The 14,937-nt window shown below is 45.4% G+C and overlaps 2 protein-coding genes across 8 annotated transcripts in view; one reads left to right on the forward strand and one right to left on the reverse strand.

The window, feature by feature from the left end:
* CHRNA3 (cholinergic receptor nicotinic alpha 3 subunit) overlaps positions 1-14,813 on the forward strand; it is a 28,837-nt gene extending 14,024 nt beyond the window's left edge. Inside the window, exons 5-8 of one of the 3 annotated variants that reach the window (XM_063638652.1) lie at positions 4,796-5,807; positions 11,085-11,101; positions 12,473-12,543; positions 14,638-14,733. In XM_063638652.1, coding sequence (XP_063494722.1) covers positions 4,796-5,807; positions 11,085-11,101; positions 12,473-12,543; positions 14,638-14,639 — 1,102 coding nt within the window. In that variant the 3' untranslated portion in view covers positions 14,640-14,733. Of the gene's footprint in view, positions 1-4,795; positions 5,808-11,084; positions 12,544-14,637 lie in introns of those variants that run through there. The other 2 variants (XM_055277555.2, XM_055277554.2) reach the window with 2 other exon arrangements.
* The window catches only part of CHRNA5 (cholinergic receptor nicotinic alpha 5 subunit), a 30,344-nt gene continuing 27,949 nt past the window's right edge, over positions 12,543-14,937 (reverse strand). For all 5 annotated transcript variants that reach the window (XM_055277569.2, XM_055277567.2, XM_055277566.2 and 2 more), the window contains exon 6: positions 12,543-14,737. In XM_055277569.2, the coding sequence (XP_055133544.2) occupies positions 14,713-14,737 (25 nt within the window). In that variant the 3' untranslated portion in view covers positions 12,543-14,712. The remainder of the gene's footprint in view (positions 14,738-14,937) is intronic.

A 14,937-nucleotide genomic window follows, 5' to 3' on the forward strand; every position in this document is an offset into this window, starting at 1 on the left:
CGCAGTGGCATGATATCAGCTCACTACAAGCTCCGCCTCCCAGGTTCACACCATTCCCCTGCCTCAGCTTCCCAAGTAGCTGTGACTACAGGCACCCACCACCACATCTGGCTAATTTTTTTGTATTTTTTTTAGTAGAGACGGGGTTTCACTGTGTTAGCTGGGATGGTCTCGATCTCCTGACCTTGTCATCCACCCACCTTGGCCTCCCAAAGTGCTGGGATTACAGGCCTGAGCCACCACACCTGGCCTTTTCTGGTTTTATTTCTAAAATGATTTTTTTCTTTTTCCTAATTCTTTCCTAAATTCTGCTAGTTCTTTATACATTCTTTGATTTAACCAAATTATCCCTTTTCTGATTTCTGTTGTTCTTTCACAGTTTCTAAAAATTTCTTAGTTTCTTTTTACTTAATTTGTAATATCAGATTATCGTCAGCTTCATCTGCTTGGTGGCTCTATTTTTGTCGTTGCCGTTACCTGTGTGTGTGTTAATTCAGTTACTTGTGTTTGTATTTTTCTTTTTTTTTTTTTGAGACATAGTTTTTTTTGCTCTTGTTACCTAGGCTGGAGTGCAATGGCATGATCTTGGCTCACTGCAACCTCTGCCTCTCGGATTCAAGCGATTCTTCTGCCTCAGCCTCCCAAGTAGCTGGGACTACAGGTGCCTGCCACCACGCCTAGCTAAATTTTTTTTTGTATTTTTGGTAGAGACGGGGTTTCACCATGTTGGCCAGGCTGGTCTCGAACTCCTGACTTCAGGTGATCCACCTGCCTCAGCCTCCCAAAGTGCTGGGATTACAGGCATGAGCTGCTGTACCCAGTTGTGTTTTTCTTACAATATGTTTTCATAAAGCTTCGTTGCTCTTGTTTAAATAGATGGCCTTGCTGTACTTTTAGGGCAAGTTCTTGGAGGGAATAGGAGAAGATGGATAGTTACCTTGAGGTGACAGTTGTCTCAATGCATGGCCACCTCCCCAGTCTCCACAGTCATGACATTACCGCACAGTCATGGCACCTCCACGAGCTGCTTCCTCTGGATGCTGACTTCAGTTTCTGAACCTTCTTTCTCTTCTCATCCCCACTTCTTACCCCATTGAGTTTGGATCCTACCATAAGCAGCTTTTTCTCTGAGTTGGGTCTCTGTCCTTCTGAAAGGGAGGTTTTGGGAGGCATTTCTGACATCCCCAAGAGCCCACACCAGCCCTGACTGACCTCTGCAGACCCTGAGTGGATTCCCGTGGGGTTTTTTTGGTTCTTGCCCACAAATTGGAACCTGTGGAGCCGTCTCTGTTCCATTGTTCCCCTTGCTGAGGATTCAGTGCAGAGTGGGGTCCTCGTCTTTTGAGGGACCGCCACTTCTTGGAGATTCCTGTGTCTGGCACTCTTAGGATCTCAGGACATGAGAACCCTTCTTTCTTTCCCCCCGGCTGTCTCTACCCCGCAGCTAATCGCATGTGGGTCCCACAGGTCCTGCTTGTGGTGGTGGTCTGACCGCATACTCTCATATCCTGAGGTGCTGTGTAACCTAACTTTGTTGACGATGTGATCAGAAGAGTTATTTTGCTGTCATCCTAGTTGCCTTATTTATTTTTCTGAAGAAATTTAGAGAGATTTTAAAAACCCATGCCAGCATGATCTTTCTCATGGCCCTCCCCACCCCACCCCACTTCTGTTCTTAAATGCCCCTCCCCACCCCACCCCACTTCTGTTCTTAAATGCCCCTCCCCACCCCACCCCACTTCTGTTCTTAAATGCCCCTCCCCACCCCACCCCACTTCTGTTCTTAAATGCCCCTCCCCACCCCACCCCACTTCTGTTCTTAAATGCCCCTCCCCACCCCACCCCACTTCTGTTCTTAAATGCCCCCTATATGATAGTGCTACCTCGGCTGATCATTTGCACCCATACTACCTTTTCTTTTTTTAATTGCCTCACATCGTTTGGCAGTACGTTGCTCAGACCCTTCCCACCAATGCTGTCCCTTGCTGCCAGCCATCTCTGGGTGTGATACTGACTGAGACAGAATCTCACTCTGTCACCCAGGCTGGAGTGCAGTGGTGTCATCTCAGCTCACTGCAGCTTCCACCTCCTGGGTGCAAGCAATTCTCCTGCCTCAGCCTCCCGAGTAGCTGGTATTACAGGTGTGCACCACCACACCCGGCTAATTTTTGTATATTTAGTAGAGACGGGATTTTGTCATGTTGACCAGGCTGGTCTCAAACTCCTGACCTCAGGTGATCCACCCGCCTCAGCCTCCCAAAGTATTAGTATTACAGGTGTGAGCCACTGCACCTGGCTTTCATTTATTTTTTGGTCATTTGTTAGGTCAACAAATATTTACTGAGTGCCCTTTATGAGGCTGGTGCTGTGCCAGACCCCAGTCTCCAGCTGGGTCTGCATGTTCTGTCTTCTGATAGCAGAGATACGACTGTTGACACTGCCCCAGGCAGCATACAGGCCTTCTGATCTGGGTGGACACGCCCCAGGGGTGCTGTGGGCAGCAGCCACAGTGACCACGATCCCCAGAAATGAGCCATCAGCCAAGCTCAGCTAACCTCTAGTATATGTTCTATGGGCACGTGCACACATTTCTGTGTCTCCTCACTTGGGGACCCAAGTTCTGAATGGCCAAGGTTCTGCCATAAACTCTGTGGAGTCTCGAGCAAGTCATTCCTGTCCTTTGACCGTCAGTTTTTTCTTCGGCAAAATGAAGGCATTGGACTAGAGCAGGGGCTAGCAAATGTTTTCTCTAAAGGGCCAAAGAATATTTTAGGCGTTGTAGGTCGAACAGTGACAGTCACGGCTATTCACCTCTGCTCTTGGAGTTCAAAAGTGGCTATAGATAATAGACAACAAAAGGCAGTGGCACTATTCCCCCCAGATTTTATTTACAGAAAGAGGACCGCAGCTTGCCAACCCCTGGGCTCTGAAGCTCCCTTGCCGCTCTGACATTTTGTTGATCCAGGATGCTGTAAGGAATTGGTTCAGGAGGCCTCTGCCTTCCCGAGGGTCTTTTCAACCTTCTGTTGAGCCCAGCCCTCTCCAGGGCCCCTCAGTGCTGAGCATGGGCTGAGTCCACTTGGGGACTGTGTAGATATTCACCTCCACCCCACCCTCCTACCTCTCCCTTTTTCCTGGAGCCAGGAGCAGGAATACTCGTAGGGAATTAAGGGCATGGTGGGAGTGAAATTGGGGCTAAGGATGTATAAACTCAGCAGGGCACCACTGGGGGCAAACCAGCCAACCAGAGGAAAGATAGGTAGTGGCTTTGGCATTGAGCCTTCATAGGTAATGATCATCCTGCTCAACCGAGGCCCAGGAGAGACTAGCAAGGAAGAAGGACACGCACCAGAACATTCCCCTTCAGTTTTCACAGGTTCCCATCCAATTACAGCAGCACAAGGATATCCCTAAATGTTTAGGCTTCGTCATTGTTTACAAGGCAAAGGAGTATGGCGGTTGCTCCCTTTGAAGGATGTAAATGCCTTCACAAGGCTAAGAAACTTAACAGGGCTGATCTGAGGAATGTTTAAGAACCTTCCTGGGCAGGGCCATTGTTGTGGAAGAAACCGGCCTTGCCCTCCGATGGCCTCATCTGGCCATCGCGGATGGAATGCCCAATGCAAGACTCAACAGGGATCATCAGCTGATTTTCTGTCAAACAAACCAACAAGACTATTCCTAGAAAAAATGTACATTTCTAAGGCCAGGCAGTGGCTCAACCCTGTAATCTCAGCACTTTGGGAAGCTGAGGTGGGCGGATCACTTGAGGTCAGGAGTTCGAGACCAGCCTGGCCGATATGGCAAAACTCCATCCCCCAGCCCGGCCAACATGGCAAAACTCCATCCCTACTAAAAATACAACAAGTAGCCGAGTGTTGTGGCACATGCCTATAATTCCAGCTACTCAGGAGGCTGAGGCAGGAGACTTGCTTGAACCCCGGGAGACAGAGATTGTAGTGAGCTACTGCATTCTAGCCTGGGCAACAGTGAGACTGTGTCTCCAAAAATAAAAAAGAAAAATGTGTATTTGTGTGAAAATAAAGTCAGGATGCACATAGTGAAAAGGAAGGGAGAAGAAACATGGGGAGAAAATGGGGATAGATAAGGACATAGAAAGTGAAGAAACCTGTTATGCTGAATTCGAAAGACAAGGAAGCAAAAACATGATTATTGTAAAACAGTACTGGGAAGAAAGGGGGTGGGGAGAGTACAGGGAATGGTCGAATCAGGATCCAGAGATAGGGTTTGGAAATAAATCCATCTGACAAGGGTCTGTTTAATGGGGGTGGAGTCCCCTGGGTGGTCTGTGCAGCCCCTTCCAGCTCCACAGTCTGGTTTTACACACACGTTAGGTGCCCGGTGCAGACTGAATGAGGAGAGGGCCAAGCCTTAGGGACCCTGGGTGGCAAATAATCCCAAAGGCTGCTTCAGCACCTGGCTCCAGGAGGATGACCTTCCTCCCATTTCTTTAATTAAAGGGAGAACAATCCTCTTCAGGCATTTGGGAGTCTGTGTCAGTTTGGGACCTGTGTTGTGAGATGAACTGGTGGCCTGCCCTGCCGGGTAGGGGGGTGGTGATCAGTATCTCAGATTGTTGCTGGGGAGGGAGCTTGGGCCTCAGTATCCCTGTTGGTAAATGCGGCCAGGAATCGGGTGACCTTTTATGGCACTTTCAGCTCTCATCTTCCGCTGCCTTCCAAATCATTACTTACTGTGAGAAGCTGGTCAAGAAGACCACGATATGACCAAGTGTTAATGACCGTGTGTCACTGTGCCCCCTTTGTCTTCGCAGTGCTGTTGGGGATTTCCAGGTGGACGACAAGACCAAAGCCTTACTCAAGTACACTGGGGAGGTGACTTGGATACCTCCGGCCATCTTTAAGAGCTCCTGCAAAATCGATGTGACCTACTTCCCGTTTGATTACCAAAACTGCACCATGAAGTTTGGTTCCTGGTCCTACGACAAGGCGAAAATCGATCTGGTCCTGATCGGCTCCTCCATGAACCTCAAGGACTATTGGGAGAGTGGCGAGTGGGCCATCATCAAAGCCCCAGGCTACAAACACGACATCAAGTACAACTGCTGCGAGGAGATCTACCCTGACATCACATACTCGCTGTACATCCGGCGCCTGCCCTTGTTCTACACCATCAACCTCATCATCCCCTGCCTGCTCATCTCCTTCCTCACTGTGCTCGTCTTCTACCTGCCCTCCGACTGCGGCGAGAAGGTGACCCTGTGCATTTCCGTCCTCCTCTCCCTGACGGTGTTTCTCCTGGTGATCACTGAGACCATCCCTTCCACCTCGCTAGTCATCCCCCTGATCGGAGAGTACCTCCTGTTCACCATGATTTTCGTAACCTTGTCCATCGTCATCACTGTCTTCGTGCTCAATGTGCACTACAGAACCCCGACGACACACACAATGCCCTCATGGGTAAAGACCGTATTCTTGAACCTGCTCCCCAGGGTCATGTTCATGACCAGGCCAACAGGCAACGAGGGCAACGCTCAGAAGCCGAGGCCCCTCTACGGTGCCGAGCTCTCAAATCTGAATTGCTTCAGCCGCGCGGAGTCCAAAGGCTGCAAGGAGGGCTACCCCTGCCAAGACGGGATGTGTGGTTACTGCCACCACCGCAGGATAAAAATCTCCAATTTCAGTGCTAACCTCACGAGAAGCTCTAGTTCTGAATCTGTTGATGCTGTGCTGTCCCTCTCTGCTTTGTCACCAGAAATCAAAGAAGCCATCCAAAGTGTCAAGTATATTGCTGAAAATATGAAAGCACAAAACGAAGCCAAAGAGGTAAGGATATGGCTTTTATTACATTGGTCATTCATTCATTCAACAAACATTTATGGGTTCCTCGTGGGGCAAGGCACAGGGTAGCAGTTAAGAAATTACACTCTGGAGTCAGTGGCCTGTGTTAAGACCAGTTATATGTCCTTGGGTATATCACCTCACCTCCCTGAGCCTATTTTCTTATCTGTAAAATGGGATGATAAAGCTTGGTATGTGGTACCCTGAAGCTAGCCACCAGGCTGCCAGCAGGCTGGACCATGAAAACACCTGATGCCAATAGACTAGATTAGGATGTAGGCTGGAAAAGGGCATGGGGCCAGATGATCTCCAGTTAGTATTGGTTAACTGAGGTTATATTTTTTTTTTACTTTGAGACAGGGTCCTGCTCTGTTGCCCAGGCTGGAGTGCAGTGGCGCAATCTTGGTTCACTGCAACTTCCGCCTCCCGGCTCAAGTGATTCATTCTCCCACCTGTTTCCCAAGTAGCTTGAACTACAGATGCCCCACCACCATACCCTAATTTTTTTGTAGCAATGGGGCTTTGCCATGTTGCCCAGGTTGGTCTCAGACTCTTCGACTCAAACAATCTGCTCACCTTGGTCTCCCAAAATGCTGGGACTACAGGCGTGAGCCACCACACCTGGCCTTTATTTTTACTTTCTAATTGTATACGTGTTCTCATTGAGGAAGAATTTGCGTGGAGTAAAGTGCACACCTCTTCAGTGTACATCTCAATGAGTTTTTACATCATGTATACAACCATGTAACCAAGATCCAGGTAAAGATATAGAACACTCCCGCTGCCCCCAGAAAGTTCCCCAATGCCCTTGCCAGTCAGTGTCTCCCTCCCTGCTTGATACCCACCATCCTGGCTTAGGTGCAGTGGCTCACGCCTATAATCCCAGCACTTTAGGAGGCTGAGGCAGGTGGACAGCTTGAGATCAGGAGTTGGAGACCAGCCTGGGAAACATAGCAAAACCCCATCTCTAACAGAAATACAAAAATTAGCCAGGCGTGGTGGCACATGCCTGTAGTTCCAGCTCCTCAGGAGGCTGAGGTGAGAGGATCACTGGAGCCCAGGAAGTCTAGTGAGCTGTGATCATGCCACTGCATTCCAGCCTGGGTGACAGAGTGAAGTCCTTTCTTTAATTAATTAATTTTTTAAAAAAGAACCATTATACCGACTTATTTGATAATTGATTATTTTTTTTTTTGAGATGGAGTCTTGCTCTGTCACCCAGAACGGAGTGCAGTAGTACAATCTCTGCCCACTGCAACCTCTGCTTCCCAGGTTCAAGTGATTCACATGCCTCAGCCTCCCAAGTATCTGGGACTACAGGTGCCCACCCGCCTGCTACCATGCCTGGCTAATTTTTTGTATTTTTAATAGAGACGGGATTTCGCCATATTTGTCAGGCTGGTCTCGAACTCCCGACCTCAGGTGATCTGCCTGCTTGGCCTCCCAAAGTGCTGGGATTACAGGTGTGAGCCACCGCACCCGGCCAGTTTTACTATTCTTGAGTTTCATATAAATGGAATCACATAGTATATAAACTTTTCCTGTAGCTGAGGCCGGGGCTATTTGGTCCTTGATGTGTGGAACTTCAGTCTTAGCTGAAGAGTTTTGTATCCAGCTATTCTCTCTTTGAAGTGAGGCTATGGCCAGGCACAGTGGCTCACACCTGTAATCCCAGCAGTTTGCAAGGCCAAAGCAGGAGGATTGCTTGAGGCCAGGAGTTAGAGACCAGCCTGGGCAACATAGTGAGACCTCATTTCTTAAAAAATAATAAATAATAAATTAAAATAAAACTGAGGGGATGGGCAAGGTGGCTCATGCCTGTAATCCCAGCACTTTAGGAGGCTGAGATGGGTAGATTACTTGAGCCCAGGAGTTCAAGACCAGCCTGGGCAACATGGAAAAACCCTATTTCTACCAAAATAAAAAAAGTGAGGCTACAATAAAATTTTTAGCCTTTAATTTTTTTTTTTTTTTTTTGAGACAGTCTTGCTCTGTCATCCACATTGGAGTACAGTGGAGCCATCGTAGCTCACTGTAACCTCTAACTCCTGGGCTCAAGCAATCCTCCAACCTCAGCCTCCCAAATAGCTAGGACTACAGGTGTATGCCTCTGCACCCAGCTAATTTTTTTTTTTTTTAATTTGAAGAGGCGGGGTCTCACTGTGTTGCCCAGGCTGGTCTCGAACTGGACTTAAGCATTTCTCCTGCCTTGGCCTCCCAAAGTGCTAGGATTAAAGGTGTGATCCACCACAACTGGCCTCTTGAGCCCTCAGAAGAACATTTATCCATAAACATTCTTGAGAAGGCATGCCAATAAGAAAAATAAATCCAGGGGGCTACAAAGGGGAGGAGGAAAGCCTCAGGCTCCACCAGTCAATGGGCAGCTCAGTTCTCTGCACTTCCCTTTAGCCAGGCTCTGCTAGGCTTGCGAGGGACCCCCTGAACCTGCATCTCTGGGCTGAGAGTGGCAGGCTAAAGAGGCAAAATGGCAGGGGAACAAAAATCTCTCCCTAGCTCTCCCCTCCACCAAGCCCCTCCCCCCTGCCATCCCCAGTCTCTGGCCACACCTTCCCAGTTTCTGGGTCTTTAAAGTAGTCTTCTCATGCTTCTGGGCCAGCTCTCAATTTGGGCTAATTCATTCACCATTTTGCCTGACATCTGTGACTCATCAGAAAATGGCCAATATCTTTAAAGACTAGGAGTTAGATATAAGCCAGGCACAGTGGCTTACACCTGTAATCCAACACTTTAGGAGGCCAAGGCAGGAGGATCACTTGAGCCCAGGAGTTCAAAACCATCCTGGGCCACGTAGGGAAACCTTTTCTTTAAAAAAATTTAAAAATCAGGCCAGGTGCAGTGGCTCACGCCTGTAATCCCAACACTTTGGGAGGCCGAGGCAGGTGGATCACCTGAGGTTGGGAGTTCAAGACCATCCTGGCCAACATGATGAACCTCCATCTCTTAAAAATACAATTAGTAGGGGGGTGGTGGCATGAGCCTGTAATCTCAGCTACTTGGGAGGCTGAGGCACAAGAATTGCTTGAACTTGGGAGACAGAGGTTGCAGTGAGCCAAGATCACGCCACTGGACTCCAGCCTAGGTGACAGAGTGAGACTCCGTCCCAAAAAAAAAAAAAAAATTGCCAGGTGCAGTGGCTCTCGCCTGCAATCCCAGCACTTTGGGAGGCCGGGGCAGGTGGATCACCTGAGGTCAGGAGTTCGAGACCAGCCTGGCCAACATAAAACCACATCTCTACTAAATACAAAAATTAGCTGGGCATGGTGCTGGGCACCTGTAATCTCAGCTACTCAGGAGGCTGAGGCAGGAGAATTGCTTGAACCTGGGAGGTGGAGGTTGCAGTGAGGCGAGGTCATGCCACTGCACTCCAGCCTGGGCGACAAGAGCCTGGGCGTCTCAAAAAACAAAAAATTGCCCAAGTGTAGTGACACACACCTGTAGTTCCAGCTACTCGGGAAGCTGAGTGGGGAAGATTCCTTGAGCCCGGGAGGTCGAGGCTGCAGTGAGCCATGATTGCACCCCTGCACTCCAGCTTGAACAACAAAGCAAGACCCTGTCTCAAAAAAAAAAAAAAAGATATAAAATTTCTGTCCAGCCAGCTCTTTTTGCACCACTATTTCTATTCATGTGTAAGACCCAAGTGTCATCCTTCTTCATGAGGCTTGAGTAAGGGTCATTTTATAAATCAACATTAGTATCACTAGGCTCTATTCATTAAGGACTCTGTTCTGAAACAACCTTCTGAGGGAAGTACTGTTCTTATCCCCATTTTACAGATAAGGAAATTGAGGCTAAGAGCGGTCACGGAATTTACCCAGATTCTCACAACTCAAAATGAGCCAAGCTGGGATTCTAATCAGTTTGTCTCCAAGTCTCTGCTTTTCCACACCTCTGCCTCCTAGAGCCTTGGGAGGTGGCTGGTAGGGGGTGGGTCGGAATCTCACATCTCAAGGTGTACCTGAAGCACACACAAACCAGTCTTAGGAATTCAAATAAAGTACCTCATGGCAAATATGGCATCATAATTCTAATTTTACCTATGACAGTAGTGTCACCAAGAGAACACATTTACTCAAGCTCACAATGGTGACGTAAAATCTTCATCTCCCGGCGCCATTTCAGTATACTTAATAAATTACATGCTGCCTCTTTATTATCATTATTGCTTCAAAATCAGCTGACTCATGGGTTCTCTCAATTCAATTATGGCTTCTTTGCTTTCTGAATTGTCTAGGAGTATAATTACCCTACAATTTTCCTTCCTATTTCAAGCCCAAATTGAAGCTGTATTATATACAATTGGTCTTGCTTTTTCTCCCAACTTTTACTTTATTGTCAGCAATTATTTCTGATGTTCAACCTGCTCTCCAACTGCACAGTATTCCATGATACTTTGGCCTTACCAGTAAAAATGACTTTTGATCAGCTGGGCATTGTGGAGAGGGCAGTGGGGAGGGAAAGAGTGATGAGGATGGACTTGCCCTGATATGCTTATCTCATTTTTGGAACAGATGTTAAAAGGAAATTTGTTTTTGAGACAGGGTCTCGCTCTGTTGCCCAGGCTGGAGTGCAGTGGCACGATCTCTGCTCACTGCAACCTCTGCCTCCCGAGTTCAAGAAATTCTCATGCTTCAGCCTCCCAAGTAGCTGGGATTACAGGCATGTGCCACCACTCCCGGCCAATTTTTGTATTTTTGGTAGAGACAGGGTTTCAACAGGGTTTCACCACGTTGGCCAGGCTGGTCTCAAACTCCTGACCTCAGGTGATCTCAGCCTCCCAAAGTGCTGGAATTACAGGGGTGAGCCACTGCGCCCAGCCAGAAATTTGTATCTAAAACTGGATAAGGAGTACTTTGAAATAATGGTAGATTATATTGGACTATATTAGCCATTCTAACCAAGGCCCAGAATCCTGCCATGGAAGCCTAAGTAACTAGTTTCACTAACTTTATAAAATTGGAATTCAATTTAGAAAAAACTAGGTTATGCATTTTTAGGAACCTTCTGATTTGAAACAGATGTAACATGACAGATCTTTTATGCCTGTTTCTCTCCTGCATAAAGAGAAACTTGAGAATGGTGGATTTCCTCAGGCCACATCAATTAGGAAAAAAAAGGGCTTCCTGCATATTAGAGACAAAATGGCTTCTACTGCAACGTGTTGATTACATCTTCAGTATTGAAAATGTATTCATTTGCCTTTCCCTCCATGTTTTTTTTCTCTTTTATCATTTTGTTTTGCAGATTCAAGATGATTGGAAGTATGTTGCCATGGTGATTGATCGTATTTTTCTGTGGGTTTTCACCCTGGTGTGCATTCTAGGGACAGCAGGATTGTTTCTGCAACCCCTGATGGCCAGGGAAGATGCATAAGCACTAAGCTGTGTGCCTGCCTGGGAGACTGCCTTGTGTCAGGGCAGGAGGAGGCTGCTTCCTAGTCAGAATGTACTTTCTGTTACCAAGCTACCAGCTTTGTTTTTGGCATTTCGAGGTTTATTTTCCAGTTATCTTGGAATCATGCAAAAAAAAACGTCAAGAGTATTTATTACGGATAAATGAACATTTAACTAGCCTTTTTGGTATGGTAAAGAGATGTCAAAATGTGATTCTATGTGATAAGTAGTATGCTATGCTATGCTATGGAATATACATGTAAAAATGTTTCCTCTTAGTTGAGACAAAACTGGATGGAAAAATGCTGTTCAGAAATATGAAAAGTCATTCCAGTTATCACTACAGATCTCCCAGTGATTTTTCTTATTTATCCCATAATCTCTTTGAAGGTTTATACTAATTCAGCAATCCCCCACTGTTACTCATTTCTTACCATGCATTTCTCGTTCTTTACTGGGTCTAAAGGGCTATGCCTCCGTTTCAGAGAGCTTCAACTACTTCTCTTGCATACTTCTAAATTATACCATGAGAAATCATGCCTAGTTATTCATTGTTAATATAACTGTCTTAGAACACCATAAACTGGGTGGATTATAAACAACAGAAATTTCTCAGTTTTGGAGGCTGAGAGGTCCAAGGTCAAGACACCAGCAAATTTGGTGTCTGGTGAGGGTCCTCTTCCTCAAAGGGTGCCTTCTAGCTGTGTCCCCACATGACTGAAGGGACTAGCTACCTCTGTGGGGTCTATTTTATAAGGGCACTAACCCCATTCATGAGAGCAGAGCCCCCATGGCCTAATCACCTTGCCAAGGCCGCACCTTCTATCTAAGACAATCACGCTGGGATTAGGTTTCAACATACGAATTTGGGGAGGACACATTTGGACCATAGCATGAACCTTTATAACAGGGTTTCTCAGCCTTAGCACTGTGGACATTTTGGGCTGGATAAGTATGTGTTGGTACAGAGTGGGGGTATCCTATGCATTGTAGGATCTTTAGCAGTACCCTAGCCTTGACTCACTAGATGCCAATGACATACCCTGCTTCTTCACCAGTTACGATAACCAAGAATGTCTCCATTGTTAAATGTCCCCTTAGGAGCAAAATTGCCCCTGGTTGAGAAACATTGCTTTAGACAAATTGTTAAGAGTATCATGTACTACACTTCTGAATCTTAACATGATCATCATCACTGACAGATGATTCACAGAGACTGTTTGAATCTTGTCTCACTAGTTTTTCCTGTGCAAAAATAAAATGGACCGAATTGCAGCCCGCCATGACTCATGTTTCAGTAAGTCAAAGATGTCGGTAAAATTTATTTATATATAAAAATCATAAGTAACAGTAATGGTAGTATAAGAGGGATCAGGGATGTATACGAGCTAAGGTAGGTAGCTAGCAGGCAATTTAAATTCATCACACCAGGCTTTCACTCATTAAATGGCATTAAACACCTGCCTACAATTAAATGCAAATTAGATAGGGTCTCCTCTGCCTTCCAAAGAGCATTGGCTTGAACTTAGATAGGTTACTTATTATAAATAAATGAGGTGTTTGTGATCTCAACAGCTAAGAGTTCTAAATTGAACAGAGGGTTTCTGTCAGTGTTTGCTACCTGGTCACACCTAAACTGGTGACATTTAGAGATGGAATTTAACTGTGATACATTATACTGTACTAAATCATTTACGCTGTACTAGTAATAGGCTAAGATTGATTACATCTAAAGGCCCTTGCAACTCTAAGATTCTATTACTGTAATTGTTAAAATGAAGGAGAGAAAACTGAAATATTACAGGTATATAACAGTGTGCATATACCAAATTAGAATACTATTTTTCATATTAGAAGATTGTTTTCTCACAGAATGATTTAGACCAAAATATGTTTTTTATTATTTACTTTTTGAGACAGTTTTACTCTTGTTGCCAGGCTGGAGTGCAGTGGCGCAGTCTTGGCTCACTGCAACCTCCACCTCCCAAGTTTAAGCGATTCTCCTGCCTCAGCCTTTTGAGTAGCTGAGACTACAGGTGCCTGCTACCACGCCCAAGTAATATTTTGTATTCTTAGTAGAGACGGGGCTTCACCATGTTGGTCAGGCTAGTCTCGAACTCCTAACCTCTGGTGATCCACCCGCCTCAGCCTCCCAAAGTGCTTGGATTACAGATGTGAGCCACTGCCCCCGGCCCTAAATATGTTTTTTAAATGGGGTTCATGTAATTGTAGTGGACTGACTATTCTAAGATCAAGGATAAAGAGATACTACCACAATTTATATAGAAGATGATTCTATTAATTGTGGGAAATGTGGACAAGAGGATTGAAATTAATGTTAAGGATATGCTACTGCGTGTCCACAGGAGTTGTCTACTGTATGACTTTACAGTGGAAGGTAAGCTACAGAAATAGTTAACACAATAATTATTAAGTTTAAGCATCTAAAGAATAAAGTAAGCCTTAAAGGAGTTCCCAATTCCTGTTTTTCATTTATTTTTAAAATGTTGGTTATGGAAAAGCAGCATCACATTAAGTTGTTGTTGTTATTATTTGAGACGGAGTTTTGCTCTTGTTGCCCAGGCTGGAGTGCAATGGCATGATCTCAGCTCACTGCAACCTCTGCCACCTGGGTTCAAGCGATTCTCCTGCCTCAGCCTCCCAGGTAGCTGGGATTACAGGTGTGTGCCACCACCCTGGCTAATTTTGTATTTTTAGTAGAGATGGGGTTTACTCTACATTGGTCAGGCTGGTCTCAAACTCCCAACCTCAGGTGATACGCCCGCCTTGGCCTCCCAAAGTGCTGGGATTACAGGTGTGAGCCACCGTGCCTGGCCACATTAAGTAATTATTATATCAAGCATCACATTAAATAATTATATCAAGTAGTCAGCTTTTTACATATAGCAGTATAATATTATATTAAAGATTAGCTGTTACTCAGTGAGTACAGGAAGTTTACATACCTTTACCAAATGCAGAAAAGTTTTAAAATCAGTCTTCAAATACAACTGGAATTCTCCAGCACAAAGGATGAACTTTACTGTGGATTATAAATTAGTATTATTCACCAGGATACAAATACTAGATTTTTCACTAGTCCAGTTCAGATAATATTTTGCTGCTATTTTTAGAAGATCAAATGTATCTCATCAGTTACTACTTCAGTCATACAGTCAACTGTTCAAATGGATCATCTGTTAACATAAATTGAGGTTAGCAACTGTTAGTCTGTTAAAGCTTGCACTAAATTTAACACATAACTTACATTTTCATAATTTTATAGGTGCCATCAGATATATGTGTGTTCACTAAATGTATACTTCAGTCCCTTGGGAGGCTTCACTTACTTGCATTTCCAATATGAACTGGTATTAATATATTTGCCCATTTATAAATAACAGGAACAAAAAGCCCAAGAGATCCAACAATTGAAACGAAAAGAAAAGTCCACAGAAACATCCGATCAAGAACCCGGGCTATGAATTTCCAATCTTCAACAACCTGTTGCGAAAACAATAAAAATGCATTAAATAATTGTAAATTGTGTACAGATTTTAAGATATAACAAACACACTGAATTAGAAGCCAAATCAATTTCTGCCTCCCGTTGCTGCCTCTAAACAGTAAGTGACCCTATACTCAGCTCAGGGACAGACACCAGCCTGATGGTCTATTATAGATATAAGCTTTAAAAGACACTA

The sequence above is a fragment of the Symphalangus syndactylus genome, chromosome 5 (genome assembly GCF_028878055.3).
Source record: "Symphalangus syndactylus isolate Jambi chromosome 5, NHGRI_mSymSyn1-v2.1_pri, whole genome shotgun sequence".
NCBI lineage: Eukaryota > Metazoa > Chordata > Mammalia > Primates > Hylobatidae > Symphalangus > Symphalangus syndactylus.